The following is a 25,281-nucleotide window of genomic DNA, read 5'->3' as shown; positions in this document are numbered from 1 at the left end:
TCCATTGACATTTTACAATAAAAAATGCAAATTTGATTAAATAAATACCAAATTGCTATAAAATTTTCGTGGACCCCCACTTGCAACTTGTGAACCCCCATTTTTATTTCACGCCAACGTAGACCCCCGTTGAGTGCCTCGTGGACCCCTAGGGGTCCACCTGGACCACTTTGGGAATCACTGCACTAGACAATAGTTTGACAACTTAAGGGAATAGGCGCAAAATCTTGGTCCAATTCTATTAAAATGCATTCATTTTTTTTTCGAATTCTGAGAAAACTAATAACATTTAATAATGTTTATTTTAATAAGTTACAGGGGTTAATAAAAAAGAGAAATTTATTGTGATTTTTAGTTTCAAATATTTCACTCACAACAAACTTTTTGTTTATTCTAAGGGACTTTCGACCCTCGGCAACAATGTAATCTTTCATTCTGCGTTTAAATTTTTCAAAAATATTTATAAGTTTTCTCAGGACTTGAAAAAAAAATGAATGCATTTAAATAGCATTGGATCAAGATTTTCCGCCTATCCCCTTAATTGTAGGTACTTAATGAATGTGAAATTTGGAAACTCACTAAGAGAACAGAACAAAAAAATCGTTATTCTGGAAATGGATTTTGGTGTAAATTAGCAAGTATATCCGGCATGATCACGTAAAAATCAGAACAACCACCATCATAGATGTATGTACAGTGAAGCCATTGTAAAGTGAAGCCATATTACAGTGAAGCCATATTTCAGGAAACGATAGCGGAGCTAAGTGATGGAATCTTTATAAGCGGAAGAATAGTAAATAACATAAGATTCGCTGATGACACCGTTATAATGGCAGACACCCTGGAATCGCTACAAGAATTTCTAAAGAGAATTAACGATTATTGCATTCGATACGGACTAAAAATAAATAAGAAAAAAACTAAATTTATGATTGTCTCGAAAACAGAACATGGAAATGAAAGGTTAATGATAGAGCAAATCCAAATATAAAAAGTTAAGACGTACAAATATCTGGGAACCTGGGTTGATGACAAAAATGACCAAAGCAAAGAAATTAAAGTCCGAATTGAAACTGCAAGGCAAACATTTATAAAAATGAAGACACTGCTTACAAAGAAAGACCTTCAGTTGCCTCTCAGATTGAGGGCTCTAAGATGCTACATATTTTCTATATTGCTATACGAAATAAAAGCTTGGACATCGAAGAGACAACACATAAGAAGAATAGAAGCGTTCGAAATGTGGTGTTACAGAAGAATATTGAAAATTCAGTGGGTTCAAAGGATTACCAATGTTGAAGTGCTACGACGTTTAAATAAGGAGTTAGAAATTATGAAAAGTATAAAAACTAGAAAACTGGAATATTTGGGCCACATTACCAGAGGAGAAAAATATGAGTTGCTGAGAATTATTATGCAAGGAAGGATCCAAGGAAGAAGAAGCATAGGAAGAAGACGCATCTTCTGGCTGAGGAACCTTAGAGAATGGTTTAACTGTAGTTCATTATAACTATTCAGAGCAGCAGCCAACAAAGTGACCATAGCCATTATGATATCCAACCTCCGATAGGAGAGGGAACTTTAAGAAGAACCATCATAGAAGAAATAGAGCAAAACCGCTCATTTGTGCTTATAGACATGTACAGAGAATGACGTACCATCACCTATCGAAGTTAACGTTGGAGTGGTAGCCACAAGGAAAATATTTGGAGGAAAAATGGAGAACGGCATTTGGATCCGAAGGACAAATGAAGATCTGAAGCCCCTATATGGGGAGCCCAGTATACTAGGAGTAATAAGAACCTAATGACTAAGATGGCTAGGACACATACGAAGGATGCCAGAGGGTAGACTACCGAAAATTCTACTCTCAAGTACAATTGGACGGCGTTATGCAGAAAGCTACCAACCCTCAATAGTGGCAAACTGAGGTAATGAAGTTTAAAGTTTTTATTAATTTAAAAAATCTGTAGGATATGTTGCTACTACTTTGTAACTTTTTTTTACTGTGGATAAATATTTTGGTATTTTCTACATGTTTAAATATTTTAATTGTAAATTAAAAAGAGAAATGGCAAATTTTTGTGGTTTGGTAGGTTTCTGCATTTTGCAAAGTGGGAAATTAATACCAACAATATTAAATAAAAACACCAGTAAAGTTAGAAAAATTATTTTTATTTACAGGAAAGTTAAGGATATGAATATTTAACGTATTAATTTAATAAATTTTAATATTAATCTACTTCATCCACTTCAAAATCTAGATGTTCAACATTGACATTGTAACCCTCAACATCTTCAGTGGCATTGGCACCCTGAAAATTTTGATAAAAACTCGATGCATCAGCAGGAATAAGGTGCATCATTTCCTTTAAATTTTGTAATTTCACCTCAGCGATAGGCTTTCCGTTAGGCCACAGTGGTATTAAATCGCTAAAGATTTCTTCGTTAGCAGTTCTATCTCGAGAAAATTTTTTTATAGAAATTTTTTGATACGGTTGTGAAAAATCGTGTTGTTGTATCATTAGCCGAAATGGGTCAGACTTTTCTATTTTGATTGACCTAATCTTCAAAAAATTAATTTTTTCTTTATCTTCGGTCACTTTGCGATTAGTAATTTTTTTCTCAATATTTATTACACCTAAAAAATCTTCGACGTGCATTTGAGTTACTACCAATGGTCTCTGCTTTCTACAAGAACGCATTACCTCGATATAGTCATTTGGGGTATATAATCTTTGCTGTTGTTTTAGAGCCGACTCAATATCACTGAAATCAGTGTCGTTGGGCACAAAACTATGACCAGAACAGAGATATTTTACGGTAATGCTTTCTAGGTTTGTGCGTGTCCCATGCAAAATTGATTTAAGCATACATAAGTATTAACTTAATATTTTGATTTTGCCCACCGCAAGAATCACACCAAAGCGTAAGATGTTTGACTTCTGGAGTTAATTTAGTTGTAGCATGTTTTATAAGGCAAGAGCCTATTTCTTGGGCGCCCCTTCCAGCTGAACCTTCTCCCCAAACGTAGCAGTATCCTCTATTTTCTTTAGCACTGTGCATTCCTGCATTATACACCCACAACTGACGCTTATAAAATATGATGCCTGTAGGTATTCTGGGAAGCGGTAGGGTTTTTTCCAAGTCAAAACTTAAACACTCTTGATCTGTTTGTTCAGTCGCTATCTTGAAATCATCTTTCATCCTTTTCATTATCTATTTTCATTTTAAAAGTATCGCAAACATTGTAGGTGTCTTTTTTTAATGGCTTTATTTTCAAATTAAATTTCGTGTAGAATATGTTCTTGTACGACATTAAGCTTACGGGATTGGTTTCTTCCTGCTTGTAAATTTTAAGTAAACAATTTGATTACCTAATTTATTTAGTCTAGTTTGTTTAGTTACAATCCGTCAGTAAGCTTTTGTACCAAAATTTGGAAGATAAAAATTAAATATTATAATAAAACTTGCCTGAATTTTCCTGTATTGCAAGAGCAGCCTTTAAAATCCTAACACTTCGATTACTGTACATTATGCTAAATAAAAAGTGTACTTTCAACTTTCAACCATTTTTTTCACTGTATTTAAAGTCCTTTTTAACTATCTAGACAATCTAGACCACTACTAAAACACATTAAACACGCCGGTAATCCGGTAAACCACACGCAAAACAATACATAAAATTATTAGGTTAGGTTATTATAACTGTAGAGTTATAGAGCCCAATATTTGCAGAAAGCTACCAACCCACTTGGATGCAAGTGGCGCTTTAAAATTCTACCAAGTGGGTTGGAAGGTTTCTGTAAATTAAAAGTATACTACCAAGTGGGTTGGTAGGTTTCTGCAAATTAGAATATCAGATAAATTTAATATGTGGCTTATAATTTTTATAGTTTTATAGGTTATATATTAATCTAGAGGTGGTAGGTTTTTATAGAATGCAGAACTCCTATTTTGTTGTCCAAATGTGCATCCAACCCAATATCTGATATATTGAGTGTTGGTAGCTTTCTGCATAACGCCGTCCAATTGGAGGACGTCAGAGAAGAGGTCGACCAAGAACAAGGATGGATGGATGGAAAATGGATGTAGAATAGGGTCTAAAAAGACTCAACGTCACAAATTGGAGAATGAAAGCAATGGGCATGGACAAGAATGGATAGAGGAGAATCGTTAATCAAGCCATGGGCCTACTAGGTTCGACGCGCTAATTATTATTATAAATAATGAAACTGAAAGGATACATGGATTGACTATCCAAAAAAGCTCTATGCAGAGGAAGAACAAATGATGATAGAACCGAAAACACCAGAAATTACCACAAACGAAGATGTTAATATAAGTGCACAAGAAGTACGAAAAACTCGAAAAGCTGCAGGTAAGGTTGGAATATTAAACGAATTATTGAAATATTGTGGAGCAGCAATGACAGAACAATTAACAACATTAATTAACAAAATCATAAAACAGAATAAAATACCAGAAGAATGGAGAACGAGCGAACTAATTCTACTATTCAAAAAAGGAGATAAAAAGCAGCCAGAAAACTACAGAGGTATCAACTTGTTAAATACTATCCTAAAACTTACAACTAAAATCTTACAAGACGTTATGAATCAGAGGATAAGTTTAGCAGATGAACAACAGGGTTTTCGTACTGTAAGATCGTGTACAGATGCAACATTCGTCATAAAGCAAATTACTGAGAAATCACTAGAGTATAATAGACCAGCATTTCTGTGTCTGATTGACTTAAAGAAAGCATTTGACAGAGTAAGACTCAACGATGTAATCCATAATAGAAAAGTCCCTCTAGATATCATAAAAACTATTGAAAACATCTACCAAAACAACAAAATGGAAGTCAGAATAGACGGACAACTTACAGAACCTATAGATATAGGCAGCGGAATAAGACAGGGAGACTCATTGAGTCTTATGCTTTTCAATTTAATCATGGATGAAATCATCAAAAATGTCAACAAAGGAAGAGGATATAGAATGGGAAACAAAGAAGTAAAAATACTGTGCTACGCAGACGACGCAATATTGATAGCCCGAGATGAAGATAGTCTGCAAAGATTAGTCCACAGATTTAACATAAGATCAAAAGAATTCAATATGACAATTTCATCTCAGAAAACCAAAACAATAGTAATCAGTAAAGAACCAATCAGATGCAAAATAGAAATTGATGGTATCAGTGTTGAACAAGTAACGGAGGTAAAATACCTTAGAATTACATTGTCAAGTTACGGAGACCTAGACAAAGAAATGAGAAATCAAGTACAAAAAGCAATAGATTGTCAGGATGCCTTAATAACACTATATGGCGAAACCGACATATTAAACCTGATATGAACAGATGAAGTCAAGAATTTATAAAGCCAGTGTAAGACCAATAATGACATATGCATCAGAAACAAGACCCGATAAAGCCACAACACAAAGACTACTGGAAACGGCAGAGATGAGAGTACTGAGAAGAATTACAGGAAATACACTGAGAGATCGAAAGAGGAGCGAAGATATTAGAAGACAATGTAACGTACAGTGTATAAACGAATTGACACTAAATAGAAAAAAAGAATGGAACAACCACATAACCAGAATGGGGGGAGACACGTGTGGTCAAAATAGCACGAGATAAATCACCAATCGGTAGAAGAAGGATAGGCCGACCCCGCAAAAGATGGAGTGACAACCTTCCATAGAGGTATCAATCCGCCAATGAACAAGCAGAATTGCTTATAAAGAGGAAGAGGAAGAAGAAGAAGAAGAAGAAGAAGAAGAAGAAAAAGAAGAAGAAGAAGAAGAAGAATGAAACTGCGACTAGTGACACCAGGCTAACAACGTTCCAGATACTTACCAAGATGTGATTTAAATCCCCTAAACATTGGTGTATACTCTAGTTTATATGATCCAAGGTGCCATTTTCCAACAATATGATTCTCATATCCCAACTCTTCCAAATATTGCGGTAGAAGTTTCTCGGTAAGCGGTAATCCACGAGCTTCTGCTCCGAACAAAACTGTGTGTTGCATACCCGTATGTATCGGATGCTTCCCAGTCATTAAGGCACTTCGGGAAGGAGTACATATTGGATTTACGTAGTAGTTTTGTAAAATAAGGCCTGAATAAGCTAACGCGTCTATGTTGGGAGTTGGAATTTGGCCAGATCCATGAAAACTCACATCGTTCCATCCCTAGCAGCAAAAAGTCATAAATTAATAATTTAAGTTTTTTTATCATTCAATATCTATATATTTCTATATATTGTTAGGGTTCTAAGAATGGGATATATGTTCAAATGTATAATTTCTGTTTATTTTATTTATTTGTTAACTTTCAGTTTTACTTTAATATTTTTATTTTAAAAGTAGTTAGCGCTGAACGTTTCTATTATAGGCTATTGATTATATTCAAAATAAGATAGCTAAAAGGAACTACAACGTTAACAGGGTTTTATTATTTCATATGAGCAATGGGCATCTATGTATGAAAAAACCGCGGAGTGCTACCATTTAAAGGGGTGCGTCTTTGAGAAATGGGTGAATTAGTCCCTGAGCACAGGTTACATTAGAGTGAGTTCTATGCACTTTTGGTACAAACATATCTACATAAAAATTGTTCCTGGTTAAATTTCCAATCTAAATACCACTTTTTAAAGTCAATGATACTTTTTTTACAAAAATATATTCAAAAGAAAAAGCACAAAGAAACCCAAAAGAAAGAAATTTTGTTTTTGTCCCATAACTTTTGTCCACGAGGATATAGGTATAGACATTGCTTTACAGAAAAAAAACCTAGATATTTTTTCTTTAAAATATTGTTTAGTATAGGTAATTAGGATTTATGGTTTTCGAAATATGATTTTTAAAAATTCTGCACTCACAGCAATTTTGGGCAATTGTCCATGTTATTTCGCACATATTGTTCTGTAACTTTTTTCTACGTAACTTTAGGTATATACAATGGTACAGGTAATAGGAATAGAAATCAATTACCTTTAAAATGGTCTACTGTACAATGTTGTACGACTTTTTTTAAACAGATTATGGTATTTTAAGGTTTTATACTTTTAACGATTTTTTATAATATAATATAAACATAAAATAATATTATTATATAATATATTATAATATAATATTATATTATATATACTATATACCTAATATATACCTTACAATATACTAATACCTAATATAAAAAATATTATTTTTTACATTTTTTACGATTATTTTTGAACTTTTTTTCTTCTACATTTAGGTATATACCTATTATATTATATAATAAAAAAAGTTTATTTTGTTTACTTTAAAATGGTGTATTACAAAAAATTCTAGGATTATTTTTGATTTTAGGATTATTTTTTAAATTTTTCATTATAACTTTTTTTTTCTTATACATGAATATACTATATTATATTGCTCAATAAAGAGGGCTTACTTTCTGTTCTTAAAAATGGTGTACCATCTATATTTAGATAATGGAAACCGAGTGATTCTTTGATATTTTTTTACCTGGATTATTTAAAATTATTTCTTTTACAAAAATTACATAAACATTGGTCGTAGAAAACATCACTTTAGTTAAAATTATTTAAACGTTGACATTTACAAAATTTTCGAAATCAAAGTCCATCTTTTTGTTAGCATTAGCTTCAATATCTTCCTCTGACACCTCAGTTATCTTAGATTTTCCACAATTAGTACCCATGCAGATGCATCCTTTGCAGAATATTGAACAACTAATTCATATCTTCTACAACCGCAGTTTTTTGTACATCCTTTGCTACATTTACATACTATTTTTTGAAGCAAAGCTTGGGGTTCAGGAGCTTTGATAGTAAATATTGGTATTAATCCATATTTTGAAGTTCTGAATCCATGTTGTGAAGACTGCCCGGCAGAGTCAAGTGGATTAAAAGTATTACCTTTAAAAAATAAGATTCAATCATAACACACAATCACATAAAAATCGAAGTGGCATTAGACTAATTTTAAAATTCCCGCTAAAAGGAAAAAGGTAAATCTGGCAACAGTGCCGTCGTTTGCTGGACATTTAATCTCTCCCTTCAATTAGTGTCATAAACGTCAAAGTCTTGAAATGGCCTATTGTATTGATGTTAAGTAATGATGTAATTTGATGACTTTTAATGTCAGAGAGACTTTTATAAAGACATTTATAAAGGTTTAGTGAGATCACATCTAGACTATGCTGTAATGTTATAATGTAACACGTGGTAGGGTTCCTAGGTTAACTTTGGAGGATAGGTTATAATGAAACAACTTGTATCTATCGTGTCTAGTTATAATGAGAAATTTAAAAAATAATCTTAAAATCAAAAAGCGTTGCAAGTGCTTATTACATTTTGAAAAAGCATATCTTATTCAAAAATAATCCTAGAATTTTTTATAATACATAATTTTAAATTGAACAGAATAGGATTTCTTTTTTATTATATAATATATACCTAAATGTAGAAAAAAAAAGTTATACTGGGAAATTTAAAAAATAATCGTAAAAAATATAAAAACTCGTTAAAAGTATAAAATCTTGAAAAAGATAACCTCTTTAAAAGGAGTCCTACAACATTATACTGTAGAACATTTTAGAGGTAATTGATTTCTATTTCTCCTACATGTACCATTGCATATGCCTAAAGTTACGTAGAAAAAAGTTACCGAACGATATTTGCGAAATAACAAGGAAAATTGCCCAAAATTGCTGTGAGTGGCGAAGTTTCAAAAATCATATTTCGAGAACTGTAAATCCTAATGACCTCTACCGAACATCATTTTAAAGAGAAAATATGTAAGTTTTTTTTATATGAAGCAATGTCTATACCTATATCCCCGTTGACAAAAGTTGTGGGACAGAGAACAAAATTTCTTTCTTTTGGGTTTCTTTGTGCTTTTTCTTTTGAATATATTTTTGTAAAAAAAAGTATCTTTGACTTTAAAAAGTTATATTTAGATAGGAAATTTAACGAGGAACAATTTTTATGTAAACATGTTTGTACCAAAACTGCATAGAACTCACCCTAATGTAACCTGTGCCCAGGGACTAATTCACCCATTTCTCAAAAACGCACCCCTCTAAATGGTAGCACTCCGCGGTTTTTTCATATATAGAGATTCATTGACCATGTGAAATAATAAAACCCCGTTAACGTTGTAGTTCCTTTCTATAGTACATAATCAATAGCCTATTAGCTAAATATTTTTTAATATACCACATTTTAATTTTTAAATTTTTTTGCAATATGTAATATTTAAAACACTTACCAAATCGTCAGCCATAATAAAAACAATATTTGGCGGTTTTGAAGCAGAACTTCCTCCCTCAATATCTATAACGGCCACCAAGAGTAAAAACCATTTAAAGTCCATCTCAGCAAATAAAATCCTGAAATTGTAATATGTAATATCATATTTATTTATACTAGTAATATGTTTATGATTCTTGAAGTCTTATAAACAATATAATCAGGAGACATGTATAATAGCAGTTAATATTATTTATTTCAACACTTGCTTGTGTGTCATCGTAACACTGGAATATAATATACAGGGTGTCCCGAAAAGATTGGTCATAAATTATACCACACATTCTGGAGTCAAAAATAGTTCGGTTGAACCTAACTTACATTAGTACAAATATGCTGATAAAAAAAAGTTACAGCCCTTTGAAGTTACAAAATGAAAATCGATTTTTTTCAATATATCGAAAACTATTAGAGATTTTTTATTGAAAATGGACATGTATCATTCTTTTGACAGGAACATCTTAAAACAAAATTATAGTGAAATTTGTCCACCCCATAAAAATTTTATGGGGGTTTTTTTCCCTTAAACCCCCCCAAACTTTTGTGTGCCTTCCAATTAATTGGGTAGGTCGAGTTCGCTCCGCTTCGTTCAGGTATATTTTAGAAGGGTACGAATTGGCTCCCGCATGAATGCGGGTAGGCTCTCATATAATCGCGGAAACATTAGACATTGTTGCCAAATCGTGTAATATTTATACTGCTTAGGAAATTTACATAGTGATATAGACTTTTTATAGGAAAATTATACTTTTAGACAAATACTTTTAGAGTTTGTTTTAGTTCAACATTGGCATATGTGGCAATTTTAACACAAATTATCGGTGTCGGCCGGTATGCGCTCGACCGTTTTGCGCTCTTACCTGAAATCGGCCGGTTTGCGCTCTACACTCTAATACTCGAAAGTTAAGTTAGGACCGAAGGGTTAGGTCTTCCTCCTTTCCCATAGATATTTCTAGGAAGGTACCTGTTTCTAACAAAAAGAGAAAATTTGAAAGAAGTGACAACGCTGGGTGATATTTTCGACATGTTTAGGTAAAATAAATTTTGTCTATGGGAGCCAATTCGGACTCTACCTTTTTTAGTTCAGGTAAAATTCTTACCATTGGGAGCGAACTCGACCCCGTCCAATTAATTCATTATTGTGGTATCATTAGTTAAACACAACGTTTTTAAAACTTTTTTGCCTCTTAGTATTTTTTCAATAAGCTAGTTTTTATCGAGATGCGGCTTCTTTTTAAATATATTTACATAAAAATTTCATGGAGGTTTTGTTCCTTTAAATCCCCCAAATGTTTGTGTACGTTCCAATTAAACTATTACTGTGGTACCATTAGTTAAACAGTGTTTTTAAAACTTTTTTGCCTCTTAGTCTTTTTTTGATAAGTCACCTTTTATCGAGATGTGGCTTCTTTTTCAAAATATACCTAAAAATGTAAGTTATAAATAAATTTTCAGATTATAACAGGTGTCTATAATCATACTTAACCATATACCAATATGTGGTGTATTCGACAAATATTCAAAATATCTCGATAAACATTGGCTTATCAAAAAAGTACTGAGAGCCAAAACAGTTTTAAAAACATTTTGTTTAACTAATGGTGTCACCATAATAATTTAATTGGAACGTACACAAAAGTTTGGGGGGATTTAAGAGAACAAAACCCCCATAAAATTTTTATGGGGTGCACAAATTTCACTTTAATGTTTTTTTAAATGTTACTGTCATAAAATTTCCACATGTTCATTTTCAATAAAAAATCACTTAGAGTTTTCGATATATGAAAAAAAATCGATTTTCATTTTGTAACTTCAAAGGGCTGTAACTTTTTTTGTGTGCACTATTGTATATAGGTATGTGAGGTTCAATCAACGTATTATTGACCCCAGAATCTGTGGTATAGTTTATGACCAATCTTTTCGGGACACCCTGTATATCAGGGGTGGCCAAGCTCCTTGATAATCGAGCCATTTTTCAAAATTTGAATTTTTTCGCGAGCCGCAACTAAATAATTATTTAAAAAGTGTAAAAAAGGTGTTTAATTTTTCTCATACTGTTTGGACTACACGAACCTCGTGAACTAAAGTGCGAACTTTAAAGTGAAATAAAATGGTTCACATCGTTGTTTCAAATATGCAAATAATTCTACAAGCAGTCTTTACTAATTTAGAATACTTCAAGTCTTCATCGTCTTCTTCTCGGACCGCCTACTGATCTTCTACCGTCTCTCAAAAAGCACTGTCTTTAACAATTTGTCTTCCTCTGATCTTACCACATGACCTGCCCATCTTTTCTTAGCTTTTATATCTCTTACGATGTTTTCAGTACCATACAGTCACCAATTCAACTTTGCGGCGCCTTCTCCATTCTTCTGTCAATTCATCACTCTGAGGGCCAAATATCATTCTGAGAACTTTCCTTTCAAACACCAGCAGCTTTTTTCCCCTCTGATGTAGAGTTTATGTCTCACTATCATATTTAAAAAATTGGACGAATAATTGACATACAGTCTTAATTTAGATTGCTTTTCAGCAGCATAGATCTTAATAATGATGATAGGGAGTATGATGCTCTGTTCCACGCAGTTATTCTTTCTGAGATCTCTTTTTATATGTGGTTGTCATCTGTGATTACTGCCCCTAGATATTTAAACTCTTTTACTACTTCGAAGTTGTGGTCATTAATAGTATCTTCTGCCTGACTCTTGGTCTTTGATTTTTGGTTACTTGCATGTTTTTCGTCATTCGCCTGTTCCTTTCACTAGTTGTGAAAACACCTCTCTCACGTATCTCGTAGAATGAGCGACTGCACCTAGATCATCAGCAAAGGCCAACAATAGTTTTGATCCTCGATTTGCAAATCCCCCTGTCAGCTCAGATGATATTTTACTTATTACGTATTCTAAGACCAAATTAAATAGCACCGATGATAAGGGGTCTCCTTGTCTAAGTCTAATGTTACAGTCTTTTATATTTTTGTTGTCAATAATTTAAGTCATTTTAAAACAAAAAAAAAAATTAAAAGTAACTCAGGTACATTTATTGAGAGCCATAAATAATCCTTCAAATAGCCACAAGTGGCTCGCGAGCCACAGTTTGGCCACCCCTGATATATATGATTGATTTTGTACTACGAGGTTGTTCTGATTATTTCATTCATAAAGATTGTAATCAACAGAAACCTAAAAAATTAAAACTTTCAGTGATTATTTTTTATTGATTTTAATTTCCAATCGTGTACTAAGATTTTTCATCACGGGTTTAATTCTGTCCAATCAGATTATTATTATACCGGGAATAATCTACCTATATTATAATACTGGGAATAATCGGCAATTTTAAGCGCTCGAGTGGAATTGGTGGAAGTATTCCACCTGTTGTGAATCTGGTGGTATGGGAACGATATTTATTGTCGTTTTCTGTGCTACTTCGATTGATAACTTACTTTGTTTTTCGGTAGATGGCTCTAGTTCATCCGTAACATTTCTTTCTTTGCAATTCGGAAGGGCCCAAAGTGTGATACCTGGTGAAATCGGAGAGAAGAGGATATGGGACTACTGATGAGGGGGAAAAGACCTCCGAAACCGGTATAGACTCTTCCTGCACTCTCCGATTTAACCAGAGTATTATGCAGCTGCTGCATTTTCATGTTGCAAAGAAATTGAAAATGTTTATACATTTTCAATTATTTTGTAATTAACAAAATAAGAACATATTTTGAGTAATAGCGACTAGTCGCCAAAAAATTCAGTGACCAAAAATACACCAGAGAAGACCTTAACACTATCAATTTCTTTTTAGGGCTTCTAATAATACCTGAAAAATACCTAAATTTACCATAATTTGTTAATAACAATTAAACTGACCATATTTAGGCTTCCACAAAAAACCTATAATACCACCATCAAATCTCGGCGAGCTAGAATTTCCCATGGGACCCCTTATGTTGCGACTAGACTATGTAAGGCTTATTCAGCGGCATCGAGAAATTTCAATTGAAATCTGGAGGCATGGGCGCATCACTCATAGGAGCGATTACAATTTAAATAAAGTCGATCAAATAACTTAATTACCGCCAAGGAAAGGGGTTTTGGAAATCAATAAGGCTTTTTTAAAAAATATCTTTTATTTTTGTTAAATATATTCAAAATAGCCCTGGTATGTAACATTCTTCATTTTATAATAAGTTGCGGTATGCGGTATTAAAAGTAGCATCCGACCAGTGGCGAAGCGTCCATGTAACCACTGTTATCATTGGTAACAGTTACACATCTTGCAAATAAATATTTTATGACTATGTACTACGAAATAATTCCATTTATATTTTTCACCAACAGAAATACTTGTTAATAGTACCTAATTCAGTAAATAGCGAACTAGACGCACGAAAATATTGGCGAGATATGTGAATCCATGGCACGTTGTCATATGCTGTTACCAATACTGGCACTGGTAATGGTACGCAGGAGAAACTTCGCTATCGCTCGGGACTAGCTCTGAAAATTTTGAAGGAGCGACGGATCTAGAGACGGAGCGCGGGCACGCTGTGCATATCAGTATTGTAACCATTTTGAAGATTGGTAACGTTGGTTTAGTACCTATTAAAGATTACAGTGTGCGTGCATTTAAACATGGAAGAGTGTTGCTACGTATTGCGTAATTGATCAACTACTTGAAAAGTCATTCTACTTGTATATTTTTTATATATATTATTTTAAAGAAAAAAAATGATATTATTGAAAATGGAAGAATTAAAATATAAACAATAGTTTTCAAAATCTGTTCTTTTTCCTACTTGTTCATTTTTTTATGTTAATTTTATGGTAGAATAATATGTTTAGTTTGTTTATTATTTATTATTATACCTGTTACATATACATAATTACATACATATAATTTGGGAATAGTGATTTGTTTAATTTTATCCCACAGGATTGAAAACAAAAACTTATATTTGGGAGGTTAAAAATATTTTTTTAAATAAGATTTTTTTACATCTGGTTTTGGTAACACTTTAGAAAAGTCACGCGTCGCCACTGCATCCGACTTACTAATAAAGATTTATGAATGTCAATTACGTACTGTAATTAAATATTTCCTAGAGTGGTTATTTATCTCTTGTAACTGTTAAAATAAGATTTTTAGTTAGTAGTAATTGTAGAGGCGTAGCTATCGCCGTATCAGCCGTATCAATTATACGGGGCTCCCAACATTCAGGGGCCCCGGCGCGGCATATTGAAACAAAACTTACATTTAAAAAATTGGACAAAATTAAAACACTTAAAACGCTTTGAAACAGTGTGTATTATTAGGATATCCACATTTTCGTGTAATTGATTCTTTATCTATCTTTTATCTAAAATTTTATATACTCGTAGTATATACCTATGTATATCTATTTGCCGCCGCTCATTGTTATTACATAATAACAGAGCTTTTTTTGTTTTCAAGCTACTTTTCATTGTACATTGTCCATTTACCGTTGGCTGTGTGTGAGACACTGTATAATGTATAATGCCAAATTGCAATTTTTGTAATCGCTATATCTTTGAATATGTTTGAAACAGTGTGTATTGTTTGGGTATATTTTGCTGTAATCTAGTCTTTATCTATATATTGTATTTCGTCTTTAAGGTAACAACTGGTTAGAGCAAAAATGATACTGACTTTATTCTCACATACATTGTATGTGGGGTACCACAGGTTTAAATATTAGGTCCTCTACTTTTTCTTATATTTATAAATGATATCACTAATTTAAAAATCGATGGAAACATTTTTCTTTTTGCTGGTGATACGAGTATCACTTGGAGCAACTCAAATATTGCAACTCTTCATGCAGCTATAGTTTCTGATCTACTTACAATAAAAAACTGGTCCAACCCTAATTTACTCTCTTTAAGGTGAATAAGACAGTAGTATTATTCAACCCTTGCTTCTTAATAACAGCCAGATTAGTACCGTTGATTCTGTAAAATTTCTTGGTATTTTTTTAGACATCAAACATAAATGGTCCCTTCTTATCGGTTTGTTAAGTAAGAAACTAGCCTAAGCTTTCTATGCAGTAATATCTGTTTCGAAGGAAATCAATTCAGTATCTTCCAAAATAACATATATTTCTATGTTCGAGTCTCATCTTCGATATGATCTTCTTTTTGGGGTTCTAGCACAGCTGCCGGATCCAATATTATTTTTAAATTACAAAAAAGAGCAATAAGGTATCTGTTTGGATAACTTATTGCAGCTCAATACAACAACATATTGCAGAAGCTTCTTAAAAGATCACGGAATTTTAACACTTCCTTCTATATTCTAGAAACTGTTTGCTTAAGAGGCTACAGTAGCGATCAACAGGTAGCAACAAACGCGTTCCAAGATTGCGGCTCTAATTTTGAATATTTTGTCGAGATATTTGGCACAAATATTCGTAATATAACAAAGAATGGAGGTACAGAGCCCAATTTCACAAATATGTTAGTACGTGGAAATGACTCTATAACTAAATAAAATATTGAAAAAAGGAGCCTGTACCGCCATTAAGAAGAAAAGAAAATAAACTTTCTTCAAATAAACTTTTTTATCCCATGCCTAGATTTTATGTAATCTTGGAACTACTAAAATTTTTTATTTCTAACAAGAAATCGAACATATTATAACTAAATAACTAATTAGGCAACATAGAGAAATTATCACTGTCATTTTGACAAACTTGCGTCAGATTTTCTCTAATCTGTTCTGTCATCTTTATCGATATCTGTTCAGTGCAGTAGTGTGTTAATTTAAGAATTCGTTTTTGTTGTTTCATAGGAAAGTAGTGTTTATTGATAGTTAATTTATTACATATTTGTTGTTGTTGTATAAGTTGTTGACCTCTTTGAAAGAATAGATTGTTGTTAATTGTGAGTTTAAGTTATATGTAGGTAGGTAAGTATATTTTACGTAAAAATATTTCGAATTCTAATGCGAGTATATAGAGTTTTAGGAGGATTTTTTATTCTAAAAATATTATCAATAGTACAACAAAATGGAAAAAGTAAATCAAACGAAAAATAAAGTGAAACCTTCCAAGAAAAAGTCCATTAAAAACCGTGCCAAAATTATGCGAAAATCGAAATTTGTTTCGCTTCACAACAAAAAATAATTATTTATTATTGTTTTATTATTATATATTTCATGAAAATACCTTTCTAAATACCTGTCTTAACATAAATTTTCACCCATTTTGGTTTATTTTTATAAATATCTATTTATTAATAATAAAATCGTTTTCTATTACACTTCCATTTAGCGGGACTATGATATTGTCAAAATATTAATCTTAGATAATGTCAAAGATTACCACTGTTGCCAAAGTTTATGATACTATCTCTGGAAGTTATATTTTGTTGCTACCTGTTGATCGCTACTGTTTACTCTTAATTTGTAAACACCTAAGTATATGTCTTTCCAGCAAGACCTAGTCATGACTACTCCACCAGAAATTCAACCATTGATGTCTATTTACCGATCCCGCCCACTGAGTTATACTGCAACATATTTTCCCAAGTTCCGTAAAATGACAAAAGCCTATCGATCTGAAAGACCATATTCGGTAGAAGGGTTTCTATGAATAACTAAGAAAGTATAGTTACCCTTATGTACAGGGTTATTCACTATATTTTGACCTCTCTGTAAACTGCTCTATTTACAGAATTAGAAAAAATGTAAAATACAAAAGTTATTCGATTTTTAAATTATGATTTTTTGAACTGTATCCGAAATTTCGTCCCCTTCAATGATCGTATCATGATGATTCAGCTGCAAAATAAACTGCTAAATATTAATATAGTACAAGTCTATGCACCAACAGCTGACAAACCAGATGAAGAAATTGAGCAATTCTACAGCTAAATTAAACAAATTCTCCGGAGCACAAAAAAACATGAAGCTACAATTATTATGGGAGACTTCAACTCAAAAGTTGGTGCCGAAATCACACAAGGTATAACCGGAAAGTATGGACTTGGAGAAAGGAACGAAAGAGGGCAAAGACTAATACAGTTCTGCCAAGAAGAGAAATGCATTATAGCAAATACTTTGTTTCAGCAACCTAAAAGACGACTATATACCTGGAAATCTCCAGCTGATCAAGAGGGAAAGATAGTCAGAAATCAAATTGACTACATTATCATTAATAGAAGGTTTAGAAACAGTATTACATCTGCAAAACATACCCAAGTGCAGACGCAGCAACTAACCATAATCTGCTCTGTGCTGGATTCAAACTAAAACTAAAAAGAATAAAAGCCCCCACAACGCAGAAGAAACCTAATACTCGACTCCTAAGAAGTGCCGTAATAGCAGATGAGTTCGGAAATAAGATAAATCGTGAGATTAAAAAATAGTTAGAAAGATCTGAACAAGAAAATATCGGTCAAAATCTAGATATCATGAATTCCGCCATGGTCACCATAGCAAACGAAGTTTTGAAACCAGAAAAAGACCCAATAAAGAAAAAGTATTGGATGACCGATAAAATACTAGACCTTGTTCAACAAAGAAGAAATTGGAAAAACAAAGACGAGATTCGGTATAGAGAGATATATCGACAAATAAGATACGAGGTTAAGCGAGCAAAAGAGGACTGGATGGAACAAAGATGTCGTGAAATGGAAGAACTACAAAGAAAACATGACGAGTTTAATATACATAAAAAGCTTAAAGAAATTTCCTACACTCAGAGAAAAAGAACTCCTCACTTTATGAGAAACACCAAAGGTAACATAATTCTCGACTTGGATGAAAAAAAGGAAGAATGGACTAACTATATAAAAGAGCTCTTCCTGGATACGAGGCCACCACTTAACACCACAAAGTATAGGAATACTGGTCCTAGTATTTTAAAAGCGGAAGTAGAGAAAGCCATCAAACAGAGCAAAAATGGGAAATCTCCAGGCCCTGACCAAATACCATCAGACTGGCTCAAACTTCTGGATGACGATAATGTCTCACAATTAACAAACATTTATAACCATATATACGAGACTGGAATGATGCCACAGATATGGTTGGAGTCTACATTTATTCCACTCCCAAAAAAACCTAATACATCATCATGTAAAGACTTTAGACTAATTAGTCTCATGAGCCACTCTCTCAAGCTATTTCTTAAGATAATTCTTAATAGAATCAAGCAGAAATGTGAAGAGACAATGGGAAACAAACAATTCGGTTTCAGAGAAGGATTGGGAACAAGGGAAGCTTTGTTCTCAATGTGAACATTACTTCAACGATAATGTGAAGTACAGAAACCAATTTACGTCTGCTTTATAGATTTTGAGAAGGCGTTTGATAGAGTTCAACATGATAGGTTGTTTGAATATCTAGAAATGATTGGAATAGATGATAAAGATCTGAGACTTTTACAACATCTATATTGGAATCAAGAAGCTTCTATTCTGGTAGACGGCAAAGAAACAGACAAAATTTGCATTCAAAGAGGCTTGTGTGTTATTCCCAACTTTGTTTAACGCATACTCAGAAATAATTTTTAATGAAGCCTTGGAAGGACAATGTGGAGTTCGAATCGGGGGAGAAACTATTAACAACATCAGATATGCAGACGACACCGCGATCATGGCTGAAAATATCGAAGATCTTCAATTCCTTATTGATCGAGTCACTAGAGAATGCTCCAATAACGGACTTAACATAAATGCAACAAAGACAAAGTTACTTGTGGTTAGTAAACAAGACGTCGGCCCTATGCAAGTAATTGTCAGTGATGAATCAATAACAAAAGTTAACCATTTTAAATACCTAGGATGTTGGATAAACGAGACACTAAATCCGGATGAAGAAATTAAAGCTCGTATAAAAATTGCAAGAGGAGCATTTATGAAACTTAGATCTATTCTGAGCAACTCTCAGCTGAATTTACAACTAAGAATCAAGTTCCTAAAATGTTATGTGTATCCTGTATTACTATATGGATGTGAAACCTGGATCATGAAGGTTAACATGATGAACAAATTAGAAGCCTTTGAGATGTGGTCGTATCGTAGAATGCTCAGAATATCTTGGGTTCAACGCATTTCAAACAGAGAAGTCTTAAACAGAGTAGGTCAAGGCGAAGGTGACTTAATGAAGATGATAAAAAAGAGAAAACTTGAATATCTGGGGTATATAATGAGAGGTAGCAGATACAGGATGCTGCAGTTAATACTCAATGGAAAGATCGACGGAAAAAGAGGAATTGGTCGAAAGAAATATTCATGGCTCCGAAACCTTCGTCAATGGACTGGCTTATCAGCAGATCAATTGTTACATGCCGCACAAGATCGAGAACGATATCGGCAAATTGTTATGGAAGCTACCCACGCCTAAAAATTTGGGCACGGTACTTAAAGAAGAAGAAGATTTTTTGACATATATATCGTACTAGTGACGTCATCCATTTGGGAGTGATGACATAATCGACTATTTTTTTAAATGGGAATAGGGGTCAAATGCTAGCTCATTTGAAAGGTTATTCCATTCCCTATTTAATAATATAAATATTAACATGAATAATTATACAGGGTGTCCAAAATTTTTTTTTAATTAAATTAATTTACACAAAAAGAAGAATGTATGTAATTTATTTAATTCAAAATACATTCTACTGCTGTCAGAAAACGGAAATAAATGTTTATTGAACAAATAAACATTACTTTTCACTTAAATTCAATGTTCAATTTGCCATCCATCTGCCTCTTGGCAGTTTGAACATTGAATTTAAGCAAGAATCAATGTTTATTTGTTCAATAAACTTTTATTTCTGTTTTCTGACAGCAGTAGAATGTATTTCGAATTAAATAAATTACATATATTCTTCTTTTTGTGTCAATTAATTTAATAAAAAAAAATTGGACACCCTGTATAAATAATTATCATAATGTTTATATTACTGCACACGCTAGCACACGACCCCTATTCTCATAAAAAATAGTCCATTACGTCATCACGCCCAGATAGATGACGTCACTAGTATGTTATATATGTCAAAAAATCATATTTTAAAAATCGAATAACTTATGTATTTTACATTTTTTTCCAATTCTGTAAATAAAGGAGTTTACAGGGGGGTCAAAATATAGTGAATAACCCTGTACAAGTAACTAAAGTATTTTTATCTATATTTGGGTGTGATACGGAGAACTAATTAGTTCCTAAGGTTGTATTATGCAATTTGCAATTTATTTAAATTTTGCAATAGATTGTTTTTTTTTCTACTCTGTGTAAACTTTGTCCATAAAATTGTAAAATTTTCAGTAATAATTAAGTACATATATTTCTATTCTATTCTATACAAGCGTTTTTGCTGTTATTGTTAAACATTTTTTTTAGCACTATTCCTTATCAGTCGTTGAAAAGGGCCCCGCGACAAACTTTGATACCGGCCCCTGTCGGGCTAGCTACGCCACTGAGCAATGGTTGCCAAACTTTTAAATATTCTTTTATACCGTTTTAAATAATAATACCACGCATAAAATTCTGGTAAGAAAAATTAAATCTGATTTTATCTACTAAACAATTATTTTGGTGTAGCAATCCAACCTTATCATCTCATCAACTTTTTACCATTTTTTTTAAATACTTTCTAACTGTTATTTCTTTTAGTCCTATTAGTTATTATGTAGGCCAACATCAAAATCTCGTTTAGAAGTTCCTTTAAAATCCAGTTTTTATTTTAAATTATTATCATCCTAACACTGTGAATTTTACTTGTAATAGGTAGAAGCTAACTGGGTATGATACAGGCATTACGTAAGTAAATTTGTTGAATCCGTTAACATTCACTATATTCCCTATGATACAAAATGAAAGAACAGGAACTCCAGATAATAGTATGTTACGCCGAAATTCCCATAATATTGGCCCAAAATCAACATGATTTTCAGATATTAATTTTACTTTGCTTCAATAAAACATTTTGATTTGAAAAAATTAATGATATCTACATATTGACATGGCGGAAGTGGAATATTTGAAAGTCATATTCATCGGCTACTGCCTATCAATATAGTGTGACGCTCCTAGACCCCGATTGACCGCCGAAGATTCCGGCCTATTTTTGTAATTCTACGTAAACAACTTTTTATTACCTGTTTGATTTATGATTTAAACATTTTCCTCATTCTAGACATTTGCCGATTGTACTATTAAATTCTTTTTACCTAAAAAAGTTGGTTGTTTACTGTTGATGAATTTTATGGATCTATTTGCTTAGGTGTATATATAAGACGCTTTTTAATTAGTATAGGCAGGCAGTGTTGTATATTCTCGCGGTTTGTCTAATAAATAAATTGTAATTTGAGATTATAAAAAATACAGTTTAGGTATTTGTTTTTTAGTATTAGTTGTTTTGTGTTTGTAAATAAAATAATATGAAGTAGGTCTTTTTATTTAAAAATAAATAAAGTCAAGCCGTGTAACAAACCTGAAGTAATAGTATAAGGTATTCGGTAAAAAAAGCGTTAAAAATATTGAAAGGGTACTAAAATAAAGAAATAACTAAATGATAAATAAATAAAATGTACATTTCAATAATATAATTTTTTTTATAAATACATACGTAGTACCTAAACCTAACGATTAATGGGAAGCATAACTAGGCTACATCATTAGGATATATTAAATTTTTTTACAAAAATATATACATACTAATAAATCAGTGTGTGAAGGTTAGGTATATAAATATATACTAAGCGGTAAAGGTTCCTTTGTTCTATGTTTTAATGTTTACATCAGCTGAAGATTTCTTGTGGAGATTACAGTTAATAAGGAGATGTTATCTCGTCATGCTAATCTTGAAGAGAAATAAAATAAATAATCAATAGTTGACGGTTTTATTTCGTGACTACTTTAGTTATTAATGAAACAAAGCTAATTTATACATCCTATGTATAAATACACACACATACATATCAGAGAGGTTCAAAATTATGGAATAAATTATTTTTTTCGAGAATTGACCACTTTGGAGAAAAATTCCGAGGCAGATCGCTTTTTATTTTTAAATTACGATTTTTTGACATATTTTATGGCAGTCTTGTAGTTCATTTGAAATGTTATTCAATTCTTTGTTCAGTAATATAAACATTAATATCATTATTAATACAGTTTGGCTAAAAAATAATTTTTGAATTAAATTACTTACCTCAAAAAGAAGAATGTATGTAATTTATTTAACTCAAAATACATTTTACTGCTGTCAGAAAATAGAAAAAAAAATGTGGTAAGTAAACATTGCTTTTTGCTTAAGTTAAATGTTCAAACTGTCAAGAGGCAGGTGGGTGGCTGTTTGACACTTAATTTAAGCGAAAAGCAATTGTTTATTTATTAAAAAGCATTTTTTTGTTATATTTTCTGACTGCAGTAAAATGTATTTTGAGCTAAATAAATTAAATGCATTATTTTTTCGTAAATTAATTTAATTCAAAAATTATTTTTTGGCCACCTTGTATAAATAATGAAATTAATGTTTATATTACTGAGAATAGAGAATTGAATAACGTTTCGAATGAGTTATAACACGACCCATATTCGCATTTAAAAAAAATCATCGATTACGTCATCACACCCAAATAGATGACGTCACTATTAGGGCATGTACAGTTGAGTCCGGGAATCTTTACCCGTGCGTCATCATTTAAAGCATACGAAATAAGTCGATGATAAGTCGGAACTTGAAATTTACTAAACGCAACAGCAAGTGACAGCAAGTGACTTGCTGTTGCGTTTAGTAAACTTCAATTTCCGACTTATCATTGACTTATTTCGTATGCTTTAAACTGTAAATGATTACGCACGGGTAAAGATTCCCGGACTCAACTGTATGTCAAAAAATTGTAATTTAAACATAAAAATCGACCTGTCTCGGTATTTTTCCCCAAAGTGGGCTATTCTCGAAAAACTGAATTTATTTCATAATTTTTAAGCTCCCTATATATAGAAAATATACAGGGTGTCCTATTTAAAAAACTGTATGTTTGATTTACCACATGGCTATTAATTACTCTATGATGAGTTAAACATACATTTTGTATAGTCAAGCAAGCAAGAGTTAAAATTATATGTCCCAGATAAAAAACACATGATTCGATTTTATTATACCATAAACAATTATTATACTACTTTTATTTTTATCGTTTGTTGATAAATAAACTTCAACCTCTTAGTAGAAATCGAGAATTTTTCATATTAGGTCATTTTTTTATTTGTATTAAATTAACAAGTACTTAACCGGTTAAGTTCTTTATCTTATTATGAAGAAATACTATATTAGATAAAAATATAAAAAGGTACTTATTTATGCCAACTAACGATATATTATATTATACTGGATACAAATGTGTAAAATAAAGACAATCAATATAAAAGAAATAAAAAATTTGACGTGTGATATAAACAATGTATGTTATACTCGTATTATCTACACATCTACAGCATTCACATGGAACTGATGTAGTGTAGAAAAGGTGAGCCCAAGCACTGTTATTAAACAAGTTGAGTATCTAATTCCTTTCTCCTCATTAATCCAATAATATTATCCAATTTGCTGACATATTATCTTCCCTTAACTTCTCTTCTCCTTTACGTGTCCCTGCTCAATGGAGGTTGGCTACGACAACTGCTAACTCTTTTCTGTCTTCAGCTGTTCTTACTAGCTGTTCAAAATTTAACTCTGTTCATTGTTGAATGTTTCCAGCTACGACGGATAGTCTTTTCCTCCCTAGACCCCTTTCTCCGTTGATCTTTCCTTTCACTATTAGTTAAGCATATTGGTACATATTATTTCTAGGTATTTGGCCTAGGTATGACTTTTTTCTAACTTTCACCCTGTCGAAAAGTTCCTTGCGTTCCTGCTCAATGGAGGTTGGCCACGACAATTGCTAACTCTTTTCTGTCTTCAGCTGTTCTTACTAGCTGTTCAAAATTTAACTCTGTCCATTGTTGAATGTTTCCAGCTATGACGGATAGTCTTTTCCTCCCTAGACCCCTCTCTCCATTGATCTTTCCTTTCACTATTAGTTGAGCATATTGGTACATATTATTTCTAGGTATGTGGCCTAGGTATGACTTTTTTTCTAACTTTCACTGTGTCGAAAAGTTCCTTGCGTTCCTGCTCAATGGAGGTTGGCTACGACAATTGGTAACTCTTTTCTGTCTTCAGCTGTTCTTACTAACTATTCAAAATTTAACTCTGTCCCTTGTTGGATGTTTCCAGCTATGACGGATAGTCTTTTCCTCCCTAGTCCCTCTCTTCGTTGTCTTTCCTTTCACTATTGTTACGGGTTAAAAGTCGCTAAGCAACTAGAAACGATTCTTATAAATAAGATTGTCATAATTTTTGCTTTATTGTCACAAGTACTGGCCTAAACAATTATAAAAATCAGGCTTCTATATTGTCTTGAACATTAGCGGCTATCAAGCCATTTTTAAGTCCGAAATCATATAGAAAATCAGGCATGAAGTAGGCTTTAGGTATACATTGCTACCTGTCTAGTAAGGGTCATCTCTTTGTCTTTACCTGTCTAGTGTCATATCTTGCTCACTTTTGATTTACACTTCATGAGGACAAGTTAGTATTGTCCTATGAAACTCCTTGAGGATATTTAATCAGAAGTAATCCAGATAACTAATTAAGAAATATTCAATTTGATGAAGTTGACGATTGTCTTGCTCAGCAAGGATTTAAAATATCTGGATATTTAGGTCCCCAAGACCTTTCTTTTTGGCCATACGCTATCTTTAGGGTAAGCTTTGTTTTTTTAACACCTGATTCGTTGTCTAAAGGGAAACCTTTAGTAATTTTAATTTATACCTTTTGCTCTGCTTGCATGCTGATGTATCTATTCATTTCAGGCCAACAATTTTTCTTTCTCTCCAATTCATTTTGATGTTGTGAGTTTTTTTGAAACACC

At 32.4% G+C, this 25,281-nt stretch overlaps 1 protein-coding gene across 2 annotated transcripts in view; it reads right to left on the bottom strand.

Moving 5' to 3' along the window:
- LOC114332397 (arylsulfatase J) overlaps positions 1-25,281 on the bottom strand; it is a 99,088-nt gene that overhangs the window by 38,451 nt on the left and 35,356 nt on the right. Inside the window, exons 1-3 of one of the 2 annotated variants that reach the window (XM_050653598.1) lie at positions 21,460-21,478; positions 9,294-9,414; positions 5,873-6,209 (exon numbers count right to left, since the gene is read on the bottom strand). In XM_050653598.1, the coding sequence (XP_050509555.1) occupies positions 5,873-6,209; positions 9,294-9,398 (442 nt within the window). In that variant the 5' untranslated portion in view covers positions 9,399-9,414; positions 21,460-21,478. Of the gene's footprint in view, positions 1-5,872; positions 6,210-9,293; positions 9,415-21,459; positions 21,479-25,281 lie in introns of those variants that run through there. The other variant, XM_050653597.1, reaches the window with a different exon arrangement.

Source organism: Diabrotica virgifera, chromosome 6 (genome assembly GCF_917563875.1).
Source record: "Diabrotica virgifera virgifera chromosome 6, PGI_DIABVI_V3a".
In the NCBI taxonomy this organism is placed as follows: Eukaryota; Metazoa; Arthropoda; class Insecta; order Coleoptera; family Chrysomelidae; genus Diabrotica; species Diabrotica virgifera.
Note: the sequence above shows the minus strand (reverse complement) of the source record. Positions and strands in the feature narration are given on the sequence as shown.